Source organism: Oncorhynchus masou, chromosome 23 (assembly GCF_036934945.1).
Source record: "Oncorhynchus masou masou isolate Uvic2021 chromosome 23, UVic_Omas_1.1, whole genome shotgun sequence".
NCBI lineage: Eukaryota > Metazoa > Chordata > Actinopteri > Salmoniformes > Salmonidae > Oncorhynchus > Oncorhynchus masou.
Window position 1 is genome coordinate 5,805,485 of NC_088234.1, and position 14,534 is coordinate 5,820,018.

Sequence of the window (14,534 nt, forward strand, 5' to 3'; positions counted from 1 at the left end):
ACCATGATTATACCTTGGTGCAGACCATGATGATACCTTGGCGCAGACCATGGTGATACCTTGGTGCAGACCATGATGATACCTTGGTGCAGACCATGATGATAACTTGGTGCAGACCATGCTGATACCTTGGTGCAGACCATGATGATGCAGACCATGAGAGACTTGTATTCACATCAACTTTGGAGTTACAGTAAACCCAGTATCATTCACTGATCCAGTCATGAAATTAAACTTACTCCTAGTTAATTTAACTAATGATTGTCTCCTTGAGACTCCTGCCTCTCCGCCAGACTATACATTAGAAGCAGCAATGCTATTCCGTAGTGTCTGCGCCCTTAATACTTCATGGTAACGTCAAAATACTTTGTTGCTGTTAAATGAAGTCTCAGTTACTACACAAATGTTGAGGAATTGTTTGCAGCCATTAAAATGTGGACACTACTTTGTCTCATGAGTTATTGAACAGGAATGAGGCTTTGTAGTTAGTACTCTTACTGGTCCTCTGAGGGACTCAAACCCACAACCCTAAAGTTGCAAGTGCCACCAGGACATAACTGTCATTGTGCTTTACTTTATGTAAATGTAGACCTGTGATGCGACGCAGTATGTTTAGGATACTGAAGGTTCAAAAGACATGTTTAACCTGTCATGAAGTTATTTTGTTTACAAATGTTTCTTTTTAAGTTCAGTTTTAAAGAACTGAGGTCATTATGTCGGTCTTTTGTCACACCTCTAAAAAGAGGTGGTTTTTAAGCACCTGCTACTGTCCTTTCAAATCTAAATGTTTGTTGGGCAGGTAGGTTCCTGCAAGAACCCCCACCAGCTAAGGAGGTTCCTTGATGAACCAACCTTATACGGGGTTCTTAGAAGAACCTTTTGAGGGCCATTTTCAGTTCCAAGAACTGCATGGTTATAAAGAACAGAACTTTAGAACTCCAGTTGAACCCAACATTTTTAGAGCGTACTTGGACTAGGATTCAAGAGGCACTCTCACTTCTGAGCTATCTTTGTTGCAGGTGCATGGTTACAGTTGAGTAAGATGAAGAACACTGTTCTTGCTAGTCTCGCTGCTCTAAAGCTGTACGTGTCAGCCTCAAAGCCTTCATCAGAGCTTTCAGTGTTCACAACCTGCACCTCTATCTAGACATTGCTCCACCCACATCCGTTCAATGCATCCAATGGGGTTGGAGTATGAGAGAAAGTGTTACCAAAATAACTGCATTTCATAAGTATTCTAATAAAGTGTGTTGGGGATGTGTCAAACAAGACACAAATCAGAGGACATCAACCTATCAAGTAAGTTCTCAAATCATTGTTTTCCGTACAAGAATAAAACAAGGAGTCTAAAGTGGCAGCGTTAAATCATGTTCACATTTACAACATAAATAGGCATTTCATACCTTAAGGGAACATTGACATTTGCCATATGGTTAGTGAGAAAGTCCATATTGGAAATGTACGGTCCCTTACTAGACGTCCGAAAACATTTAAAATTCGCGGACGGCATTGGGCCGTATCTACCGGGAAGGCATCAAACAAACTCTCTCGGACATTCGGTTTCTGTTTTATAATATCATGAAATGTCTTTCAGCTGTCCCGATAAATCCCACAAGAGGGCGAATGGAATCATATTGCAAATGTACAAAACATCACGAATCATGAAGTGGCTTTATCTCCAAAACGTAAAAGACTTTGAAGACAACTTGGTGAGCGTAGGTGTTCTGCGATTAACTTCTTTAAACTCCCCATCCCGGATCCGGGTTTGTGACTAAAGCCTCAGGCTCATTAGCATAACGCAACGTTAACGATTTCTGAAAATCACAAATAAAATGAAAATAATGCGTCTGCTCTCAAGCTTAGCCTTTTCTTAACAACACTGTCATCTCAGATTTTCAAAATATGCTTTTGAACCATAGAAATTGACTAATTTGTGTAAGAGTATGCAAAGCTGGCATAGCATTTTGAGTAGCATTTAGCACGCAACATTTTCACAAAAACCAGATAACCAAATAAATAAAATCATTTACCTTTGAAGAGCTTCTGATGTTTTCAATGAGGAGACTCTCAGTTACATACCAAATGCGCAGTTTTTCCTGAAAGCGTCTGTGTGTAGGAGAAATCGTTCCGTTTTCTACATTGCGTCTGGCTACCGAAACGAACCGAAAATTCAGTCACCTACAACGTAAAACTTTTTCCGGATTAACTACATAATATCGACCGAAACATGGCAAACGTTGTTTGGAATCAATCCTCAAGGTGTTTTTTCACATATCTCTTCATTGATATGCAGTTCGTGGAAGCTTGCTTTCCTCTCTGTATCCCAAGGAAAAATACTGGCAGGTGACTTTTGCGCACCAATTTCGGCGCAGGACACCGGGCGGACAGCTGGTAAATGTGGTCTCTTATGGTCAATCTTCCAATGATCTGCCTACAAATACGTCACAATGCTGCAGACACCTTGGGGAAACGACAGAAAGGGCAGGCTCATTCCTCTCGCATTCACAGCCATATAAGGAGACAATGGAAAACAGAGCCTCAAAAATCCTTGTCATTTCCTGGATGCCATCTCATCTTGGTTTTGCCTGAAGCTCACGTTCTAGGGCACGCACAGAGAATATCTTGGTATTTCTGGACACGTCAGAGTTTTTTCTTTCGAATGGTATCAATTATATGCATAGTCGAGCATCTTTTTGTGACAAAATATCTTGTTTAAAACGGGAACGTTTTTCATCCAAAAATGAAATAGCGCCCCCATAGATGTAAGAGGTTAAAAGGTCCAAAATGAAAATAGAGCAACAATTTTTCCGCTTCAAGGAGCCTCCGGTGTCAATTAAAAAAGACCCAGCCATTTAAGAGAAATCGTACAATGTCAAATTTGTCATCTTCAAAAATAGTTAACAGTTACAGATCCAAATCCAGTTGACCGTAGCTCGCTCTGAATGCAGCGACCGTGAGCCTGGCCCTAAATGTCATTTACTTTTGGGTGACAGTGAGAGAACCGTTAGGGTGAGAAGCACAATTCAAACTCAGGTACGTTCCTGAGGTCCTCCCGATCTATGCAAGCCTAACCTTGACCGTGTTGCATTAACCCTTTATTAACAGTAAAACAGGGTTTTTTGATCTCACAGATTACAATGACATCTCTCCCCATAGGAATACATTACCTGCTCCTCTCAAGTCAACCTGAAGCCAATGTGGGTTATGAATGCCTTATGAACCTGTCTTCAATAACAGTCCAGCAGGACACTGAGGTCTACCTTTGTCGATTCTAAGCTTCCTGAAGCAACCGGAAGTGGTTAAAAAAAAATCACCCTAAACGTGTTTTTCCATACCCAACCAGCAGTTTGTGATAAATAGTGCATTCAACCCTGTGTAAATCGGTCAGTTCTTAACGTAAACACTTAAAACTCAGGATTCTGTAAATGCGTACCCCAATGAGGATATGTGTTTACCTATAGCTTCCTGTGCCAACCAGAAGTGCCATAATTGGTGTCACAGGGGCTGTTTCGAAGGGTTAAAAAAGTCAGATCTTTCCAAAACTTCATGTGTGTGATTAGGCAACCCCCATGAACTGTAAATCAGTTATTTTTCCCATAAAATTTCAAAGAAAAACGAAATAACACACATCTTGGAAGGAGGGACGTATTGGGGTGCGTAGAGACAAACAGTGCCTGCAATAGTTAGCTTTGTGAGAGCCAAAAAAGAATCGTCAGACCTAGAGTTCTGAAACCTGTTCTAGACCTCAGGTCGATAGAGCCACGTAACTCACCACGCACTAGAAGGTTCTCGGACCGAGAAACAGCCTCGCACATTTGCAATAACTTCAATTCATTTTTGCAACACGAAAATGACGACATTTAGAAATGTCCCAGAGTCGCAAGACTAGGTGCATTGCGACCTCCTCGGCCCATATAGACGGACCAACATTTGTCCGATAGCTCATTCAAGGACCCCGTAGCAAGTCATGGAAAAAAGTGGATTTTCAGCACCAATTAGGGTCTTGCTTGGGCACCAAATGACCTATCGAGCCCGAAACTTGGAATTTGGGGGTCGCCTCAGCTAGGCCTACACATATCAGAACTGGACCCGCAGCTAGACTGTAACTACGTGTTTTACGTTTTTTTTATGGTTTGAACAGAAGGCGTCATGAATTTCGGCCCAGCTCTGAGGTATGTGATAGTTGGCTACTAAACGAGTTGGAAAAAGTGGGTTTGGTGTCAGAATAATATCTAATTGACTGATGGACGGTGACTTGCTGGTGACTATTGTCCATTTACAATATATTTAAACAGAGGTACCATCACCAAAGTGACATTCTGAAATCAAACGTAACGAGCGATGGAAAGGAACAACTATCACTCCCCAGCCATCCCTATTTCATTGGGCCAGTCAATTTCGCTTTCCTGCAGTATTTTTGAGCATGCCAAATTCGTGATGGTAAATGGACATAACATCCTGATTTGGCATTTTCAAATCTTTCATATTGCATTTGGCCAAAAAAAGTGACTTGACTTCCTATGAAATCAAATTGCAAATGGACAAAACAAGCCTTATGCGCAAGTAAATTTCAAAAACATAATGAAATTGGACAAAAGTACACTCAGAGTTCTTACACATCATTAAGACCTTTTGGGAATAATGAGGATGAAAATCCCAGAACATTCAATACACACTGATATGACCCCACCATCAATACACACTGATATGACCCCACCATCAATACACACTGATATGACCCCACCATCAGACAATATGGCGGTTGTTTTGCTACACCAACAGGCCTCACAAGACTCGTCTGAAGGTAAACCAGTTTTACAAAAGGAAAGAAGGTATTTGATGAGCAGGTGACCACATACTTTGTCATGGTGTGTTTTAGTTATACAATTACAGGCTGAACATTTACTTACCCCACTAAAGTCATTAATTTAACTTCTTGGATGTCCTGTTCACACAGAGCAATGATGTGTATCACCCACACATTCTAGCTAGCTAATACTGTACTGACGATGTTCATTTTCTGGCAAGTTTCCTCCCCGCCTCCAAATATTGGTATGAACATGAAGTGGACCCAAATCCATAGGCATTAAGGCCTTGCCTGTGCACGTGACTAAACCTCGCAACTCCCTTCTCAGCTGTCCATCTTTCTGATTTCCACCAATCGGAATTGATGTCAGCGTGATTAGAGGGACAATAGTGCTCAGTACCAGGCAGTCTACCAAGTGTGGTAGACAAATAATGACCATTACCAGATCTTGGTGAAGCCTAACAACTACATGGTCAAGTGGCATTTGACTGTCTTCATTTCCTGTAACAGTCACCATAACAGTCCTACTCCTTCCTCCATTTCCCAGAAATGAACCGGTTCAGATACGTTGTTCAACATATCACACCAACAATAACGTAAGTAAAGCTACACTAATCTCTGGATTCCTTCATGTATTTATTTTGTATGGGATGTGAATCCGTTCCTGTAGTACAGTAAAGACAACTGGCCGTCTTCTACATCTTACTTCCAACGCCTTTCATCTACAATTAGAAAGAAATACACATCAATAACTAGCTGCAAAGTAGTAACAATTAGTGAATGAATCTGTATATACACACACCTTGGCAGAACAGTTGATAGCAGTGCCTGTTGGAGTCTCAGTACCCTGGATCTTCTGTCCAGAACTGTTCACATACCAACAGTAACCTACCAGAAAGACATGTTAATAACCTGTCACATAATACAATATTTACTCAAATATACATTTTACTGGAACACATTGAATTGTCACGTTCAACTGAATTGGAGCATTTATAGTGTGTGTGTGTTAACCTGTAGAGCCCCAACATTGCTCAGGGGTGTATCGTCCAGCGGCGTCACCCGTGGGGATGTAGGCTCCAACTTGGCCATGTGGCCCGGCATCTCTAGCATCCTCACATGGGGTCTTGGGTTGTATCGTACCATCTGGACACACAGGCAACATACATTGTAATGTGGACATAACAATGATGGATATACATTCTGGAATCATGGACTGTGTTCCATATGGGACCCTGTTCAGAAGTAGGACGACATGCAGGAAATGAAGACTCGGTGAAGAAAAAGATGTGCTGGAATGAGAACAATAAGCTGTCAGATCTGATGGTGGGTATGATAATGATACCGTAAGAAAAGAGATAATGACACAGGAAGAAGAGAGATCATGATACAGAAATCAGTTTAGCATCTTGTAAAGAAAGCATAAAGAGGTCCAAGGTAGGAAGCAAGAGTAGTGATGTGTTGAATGAGACCACAGGGCCTCACTTACTCTGGGTGGAACATATGATTGGAGCAATGCCTGGTGGAGTCTCAGTACCCGGGATCTTCTGTCCAGAACTGGTCACACACCAACAGTAACCTACCAGAAAGACATGTTAATAACCTGTTAAATATATAATATTTACACATTTTACTGTAACATATTGAATTGTCACTTTCAACTCAATTGGAGCATTTATGGTGTGTGTGGTAGTATCTCTAGCAGTATCTCTAGAAATCTCACAAGGGGTCTTGGGGTCAAGGGGTCATACCATCTAAACACAGATAACATTCTTTATAACGATGACATTACATAGTAGAACATACATTGCTGGACAAACATCCTGGAAGCTCTGGCTGGATCTGGAATCTTGGGTTGCGTCGCCTATGGGACCCTGGTCAGGACACTGCATCCTATATGGGACCCTGTTCCCCGTTGGGTCCTGGTCAGGAGACTGCATCCTATATGGGACCCTGTTCCCCGTTGGGTCCTGGTCAGGAGACTGCATCCTATATGGGACCCTGTTCCCCGTTGGGTCCTGGTCAGAAGACTCCATCCTATATGGGACCCTGTTCCCCGTTGGGTCCTGGTCAGGAGACTCCATCCTATATGGGACCCTGTTCCCCGTTGGGTCCTGGTCAGGAGACTCCATCCTATATAGGACCCTGTTCCCCGAAGGGCCCTGGTCAGGAGAAGTGCCCTATACAGAATAGGAAGCCATTTCAGATGTACATTTTCTGAAATATTCAGTTGTTGCTTCACTCCTTCAGAGATCTTCACTGGGTCTCTCCCTCTGTCCTGCCTGTGAGTTAAATTCTCCCTCTCCTTTTAAAGGACCCGTCCATTCAGAACCCTCCCTCTGGAACCCCGCACGGAGAGTTGGAGGTCCGAAATGGAGGCGAGTAGTGCAGAAAAAATGCAGGAAATTCAGAAATAATTGGTGAAGCAGCAGCTGTGCTGGAATGAGAACAATATGGCTGTCAGTTCTGATGGTATGTAGTGGGAGGATGAGGGTTAATGACCTGAATGGTCGGAAGTGGAAAGACACAGGAAGCAGAGAGATCATGATTCTGAAATCAGTGGAGCATCTTGTAAAGAAAGCATAAAGAGATCCAAGGTAGGAAGCAAGTGTAGTGATGTGTTGGAGTTTAAAGTGGTGATGGTGTTGGATGAGACCACAGGGCCTCACTTACTCTGGGTGGAACAGTTGATTGGAGCATTGCCTGGTGGAGTCGCAGTACCCGGGATCTTCTGTCCAGAACTGGTCACACACCAACAGTAGCCTACCAGAAATAGACTTGTTTCATATACAATATATACACATTGAATTGTCACATTCAACTGAATTGAATGTCACATGGTGGCTCCGAGAGAGATTCTCACGTACAATACAGAGGTAGCCATTACTCCAATCGGTCCTCCTGAAAAATTAATTGTCCCGACGGATATATTATCGAATAGATATTAGAGAAACACCTTGAGGATTGATTATAAACAACGTTTGCCATGTTTGTCGATATTATGGAGCTAATTTGGAATATTTATCAGTGTTGTGGTGACCACAATTTCTGGGCGATTTCTCAGCCAAACGTGAAGAACAAACAGAGCTATTTCGCCTACAAAATTTATATTTTGGGAGAAAATGAACTTTGGCTGTCGACCTGGGAGTCTCGTGAGTGAAAACATCTGAAGTTCAAAGTAAAACAATTTAATTTGATTGCTTTTCTGATTTCCGTGACAAGGTTGTGTTTAGTGAGTGTGTTATTTGTGTGTGTTATTTCAGAAAATCACAGAAAATCACAGAAATCTCGCAGAGCTCCGAAGCACACTTTGAAAAGATTCGTATGAACACGCTTCCACTGGATCTGTAACTGTTTAAAAAAAACTATTTTTGAACATCACCAATTTGACATTGTACAATTTCTCTTAAATGATGACAGATAAATGGATGGTTCTTTTTTTTATTGACACTGGAGGCTCCTTGACTTTGACGTGAAGCGGAAAAATTATTGCTCTATTTTCATTTTGGACCTTTAAGTCGCAGAAAAATGGCCATAACTCAAAAAACGTTAAGGCCTAGACGTCATCTTGTTCGGGGCCAACTGCCCATTATGCCAAACCTATGCTCACCAAGTCTTTTACGTTTTGGAGATAAAGCCACGTGATTCGTGATGTTTTGTACATTTGCAATATGATTCCATTCGCCCTCTTGTTGGATTTATCGGGACAGCGGAAAAATGACCAAAATTTGATTATTTTATGAAACGGAAACCGAATGTCCGAGAGAGTTCGGTTGATGCCTTCCCGGTAGATACGGCCCGACGCCGTCCGCGAATTTTACAAATGTTTTCGGACGTCTAGTAAGGGACCGTACATTTGCAATATGGACTTTCTCACTAACCATATGGCGAATGTCAAAATGTTCCCTTAAGGTATGAAATGCCTATTTGTTGTAAATGTGAACATGAATTAACGCTGCCACTTTAGACTCCTCTTGTTTTATTCTTGTACGGAAACCAATGATTTATGAGAACTTACTTGATAGGTTGATGTCCTCTGTGTGATTTGTGTCTTGTTTGACACATCACCTACACACTTTATTAGAATACTTATGAAATGCACAGTTATTTTTGGCAACATTTTTTTCTCTCATACTCCAACCCCATTGGATTCATTGAACAGATGTGGGTGGAGCAATGTCTACATAGAGGTGCAGGTTGTGAACACTGAAAGCTCTGACGACGGCTTTGAGGCTGATATGTACAGCTTTAGAGCAGTAAGACGCGCAAGAACAGTGTTCTTCATCTTACTCAACTGTAACCATGCACCTGCAACAAAGATAGCTCAGATGTGAGAGTTCTTCTTGAATCCTAGTCCAAGTACGCTCTAAAAATGTGGGGTTCAACTGGAGTTCTAAAGTTCTGTTCTTTAAACCATACAGTACTTGGAACTGAAAATGGCCCTCAAAAGGTTATTCTAAGAACCCCGTAGAAGGTGGGGGTCATCAAGGAACCTCCTTAGCTGGTGGGGGTTCTTGCAGGAACTTTCCTGCCCAACAAACATCTAGATTTGAAAAGACAGTAGCAGCTGCTTAACTTCTTAAGGGGCAGTGAGTTGCTTGGATGAAAGGTGCACAGAGGTGTCCATATTAAACTGCCTGCTTCTCAGTCCCAGTTGCTAATATATCCATATGATTATTCACATTGTATAGAAAACACTTTGAAGTTTCTAAAACCGTTTGAATGATGTCTGTGAGTATAACATAACTCATATGGCAGGCAAAAACCTGAGAAGATTTTCAACCAAGATCCTATTGAAATCATAGCGAGATATGGATGAGTTTGCACTTCCTACGGCTTCCACTGGATACCAACAGTCTGTAGAACTCTGATGTCTCTACTGTAAAGGGGGGCCAAATGAAAGGAGAATCAGTCAGGTCTGCCATAACCTGACAATGCGCGTTCACATGAGAGGGAGCTCTGTTCCATCGCTCATCTGAAGTCCATGTAATTCTCCGATTGGAACTTTATGTGAGATTTTTGTTAAAAACATTCTAAAGATTGTTTCAATACATCGTTTGACATGTTTCTACTGACTGTTACGGAACTTTTGGACATTTCGTCAGCCTTTAGTGAACGCGCTTCGTGCTGACGCGCTAACAAAAGTAGCTACTTGGACATAAATGATGGACATTACCGAACAATACAAACATTTCTTGTGGGAGTCCTGGGAGTGCATTCCGACGAAGATCAGCAAAGGTAAGTGAAGATTTATAATGCTTTTTATGAGTTTTGTTGACTGCACAATTTGGAAGTGAACTGTATGACTACCTTTTGTGGCTGAACCCTGTTTTCAGATGATTGAATATTGTGTTTTGCTGTAAAGCTTTTTGAAATCGGACAAAGCGGTTGCATTAAGAACAAGTGTATCTTTAGTTCTATGTAAAACATGTATCTATCTTTCATCAAAGTTGATGACTATGTTATTTGACTTGGTTCTCTGCAATTTCTATGGATATTTTGGAGGCATTTCTGAACATGGTGCCAATGTAAACTGAGGTTTTTGTATATAAATATTAAATTTATCGAACAAAACATTTATGTATTGTTTAACATGAAGTCCTATGAGTGCCATCTGATGAAGATCAAAGGTTAGTGATTAATTTTATCCCTTTCTGCTTTTTGTGACTGATTTTGCGATGACCTAACAATCGTTTGTGGTGATTTAGCTGAAAAGCCTATTTAAAATTGCACACTTTAGTGGGATTAACAAGATTACCTTTAAAATGGTATGAGACACATGTATGTTTGAGGAATTTTAATTGTGAGATGTTTGAATTTGGCGCCCTGCACTTTCACTGGCTGTTGTCATATCGATCCCGTTACCGGGATTTCAGCCATAAGACATTTTAACTGACAAATGGAAAGATCAAGGTGAGGTTTGTCCTTTGGATGATCTAAATATTGTTTGATATCATCTATTTTCACAATCTTAACAGAAAATATTCACAATTCAATGGATAATCACGAGGTACGATAAGGTTAGCGGTACTGCGTGCAGAAGACTGAACTGCTCTCTTGTATGCAGGTATACAGACGAGGCATGTCAATTGGTATGTTATGCAGATCACATTTACCATCCACCTCTTACCTCTTCAATTACTACCACCTGGGCCTCTACGTTATGGACAAAGTATTAAAACTATTAGCAAAAGTTGTCACCACAAAAACCAAGGTATGAAATCTGAGCTTGTTTTGTAAATCTGTATAATTAAGATGTTCAAGGACCAGATTTCATTCCTCCCTTCACCGCTGATGACTAACTGGAATCCTGTTCGATGTTGCAGTGCATGGTGAGCATTCTGGCTGTGGATAGAGATCATCAACACCCCAGATATAAAACATTGGGCTTGAAGCTCTGCTGGCATTTCACCTCATGATTTTATTTTATCTTCAAGGATCACTGACAAGGGGTTCCCTGTAGTTACATTGGCACGTTACGGTCAGTAGTTCCAAAACAGCCGGTGATTTTGCAAAGCCACATCAATTTAAAGCTAAAATCTGAGTACAGCGCTCAAATCAAGCCATACAGATATCCGCTGTGTGGAGTCAGTCAGAAATACATTAGTCACTTACCTTTGATGATCGTCATCAGAATGCACTCCCAGGAATCAGTTCCACAAAGGTTATTTGTTTGATCACGTCCAGATACCTCCTTTGTCTGCGCATTTAGTACACAATCCAAACTCACGGGCAAGAATTCCTTGGTCTGTAGGAATGCGATGGAACGCAGGTACCTCACGTGATCAGCTCAAGCCACTCTGGCAGACCGCAGACTCATTCAGCTCCCATTCCCCCCCCCCCTCCACAGTAGAAGCATCAAGGTTCTAAGGACTGTATGAAGTGGAAGCTTTGGGAATTGCAATATGACCCAATTTCTACTGTATACTGGCTTGGCAAAGAATTTAAAACTACAAACCTCAGTTACCACTTCCTGGTTGGATTTTCTCTCTGGTTGCGGCCTGCCATATGAGTTCTGCTATACTCAGACATCAGTCAAACAGTTCTAAAATCTTCAGAGTGTTTCCTATGCATATTCTAGCTTTAAGGCCTGAGTAGCAGGTAGTTTACTCTTGGCAGATTTTTATCCAAGTTATTCAATACTGCCTCCCTGTCCTGACGAAGTTAAACATACTGCATCATGTCACAGGTGTGCATCTACCTAAAGTTTAAGCACGATGAGTCCTGGTCCTGGTGGCACATATAACATTAGGGTTGTGGGTTTGAGACCCACAGAGGACCAGTAAGAAAAAATACAAACTACAACTTATCATTCATGTTCAATAACTCATGAGACAAATTAGTGTCCACATTTTATTGGCTGCAAACAATTCCTCAACATTTGTGTAGTAACTGAGACTTCATTTAACAGCAACAAAGTATTTTGACGTTACCATGAAGTATTAAGGACAAAGACACTACGGAATAGCATTGCTGCTTTTAATGGATACTCTGGCGAAGCGGCAGGAGCCTCAGGGAGCACACAGAGGGCAAGCTTGTTTCACATAATGCATTGTTCCAGCGCTGTTGACCTGAAGACAAAACCAGAATATTCAGCTGTACACACAGTAGGAAAGTTAAATTAACTAGGAATAAGTTTAATTTGATGACTGATACGGAGTTTACTGTACCTCCAAAGTTGATATGAACACAAGACTCTCTGGCACCAGCACCAGGCCTTCCTTTAGCCCAGTTCTGGTGATCAAAGTCGGAGCCATCACTCCAGAACCACCGCATGTCCTGAGGTGGGGAAAGTGGGGTTTGAGAATAAAGACTAAATGTAGTCCTTCCTCTACCACCTGAAACCAAACAGTTTAAGCTACCTCTACTTCAAAACCCACCGACTGGGACTGTTGCTTGTTTAAAGAACCTACAGTCTACTCACATTTGCAATCATCCCGATGCCTTTCAAAGACTATAACAAGTCTACAACTTTTAAAGATAGAAACCCCATACACATGGTTACAAGACTGATTGGAAGAGATTACTTCGATCAAATTTATACTTACCTAGAAACATTTTATATGAGTATAAAGGCCTCCTGAAGTTGACAGTAAAATAATTTAGCAGACTCATCTAGAATGACCTACAGGGTCAATTAGGATTAAGGGCGTTGCTCAAGGGCACATCAGATTTCACGGTGAGAGCTCTGGGATTCAAACAAGCCTTTATTGGCCAATGGCGAGGCTTCCTGTTGCATGGCAACGCTTGATATTTGATATGGAAACCATTACAATAGCTGTTAAAAAGCAGCAGCTCCTCTTGCTGGGGTCCACACAAAATGACATTAGAACAACTCAGACAGAACTACATAATCAAATTACAGGTAGCCTACATGCCACATCTCCCCTTTTGAGCAATACGAGATGGAACGGCGTTCCTTGCAATAATGGCTCTATATATCACTGTAGGCTTAATGGTCCCACCTTAACCGAATAAAATCCTCCAATCCAAGTAGGAGGGAAACCAACAGTCGCGACCAAGACCAACGCCTGTAGAAACTGGTCCTCCTCGGAGCTGTGCACAGATGCCAGGTTTGCGCCAAGGTACTTCACAACGTTGGGTACAGACACCAGTTGATCACCAAGGGACACACAGTACCGCTAGAGAAGAAAGTATTTATTGAACTAGGCAAGTCATTTAAGAAAATTATTATCTACAGTAACAGCCAAGCAGTAGATGGGAACAAAGACATTTCATGTAATAGTCAGTCAGCCTTGCTGAGAATTTGTCTTCTGGACTCTCAACCAAATATTGACCATCGCAGCTAATTCCTTTTTAAACTCTTAAAGATACTAGTTCATCTCATTCTTAAGCCATGTCCGGTGGGTTCCAGTATACAGGAGGCAAGACTCCACATTAAATATTCAAAATGATTAGAAAATTCCCATCTTAAAGGGAAGTTCAGTATTATACATCAGTCATGTGTTGCAGTTTAAGAAAGTATCATCTTTAAGGTAATGTCAAAGAGCTTATTTCAACTACACTTCCCCTTAAAATTCACAGTAGATGGTAAGGGTGATACCTCTGCTTCAGGCCAGCTCCTCGTAGTCTTTACAAACATTAAACAGCGTGATCCATATTTGGTCCAACCGGAAGGACACAAGTCTTCTTCTACAAGTGAATCTGTAAGGAGAAGTTACATGTGGCTTTAAAGGCTAGTGGAGAAAGATCTACAAATCACAGCTACAATATTATTTGTAGGTCAATCAGTCATGTCTGCTACGAGAAAAATACAGAGTGAGTCAAGAAAAGTAGACTCTTACTTGCATCTCCCATAGCAAAGGCAGCACTGAGAAGCAGAAGACTGGTCAACATGGTCATGGAGTCTCCTGAGAGAAACAAAGAGTGAAGCCATCAAAACCTCAGATTCAACTCCACATACATTAGATTAGAACAGGAATGTGTCTGCTTTCCTAAATGCCAAACTATTCCCTAAACAGGGCTGAGGAGAATTTCTGGGCAGGTATTTCTCTCCACTCAGACAGAAGTAAATAAAGTTATAATTCCCAAATGTAGAAATGTCATTCAGGTTTGGTTATGGCCAAATCTGTCAGAATACAAGCATTATGATTGAACACAAAGTTCATTCATGCTTCTTTTACTTTCCAACAAAAATGGAAGTACAAAATGCTGGCATGTAAGTCATAGTGGCTTGTAACACCAGCAGGTAAGGCTTGTAACACCA

General features: G+C 41.4%; 1 protein-coding gene across 1 annotated transcript; it reads right to left on the reverse strand.

The window, feature by feature from the left end:
• Positions 1-5,502: 5,502 nt before the first annotated feature.
• On the reverse strand, positions 5,503-6,629 carry LOC135511234 (saxiphilin-like). Its single transcript, XM_064932860.1, has 5 exons — positions 6,614-6,629; positions 6,297-6,386; positions 5,822-5,953; positions 5,610-5,695; positions 5,503-5,529 (listed from the first exon to the last, which is right to left on the reverse strand). Exons 1-5 carry the CDS (start codon positions 6,627-6,629, stop codon positions 5,503-5,505), a joined length of 351 nt encoding a protein of 116 aa, XP_064788932.1.
• Positions 6,630-14,534: the final 7,905 nt, after the last annotated feature.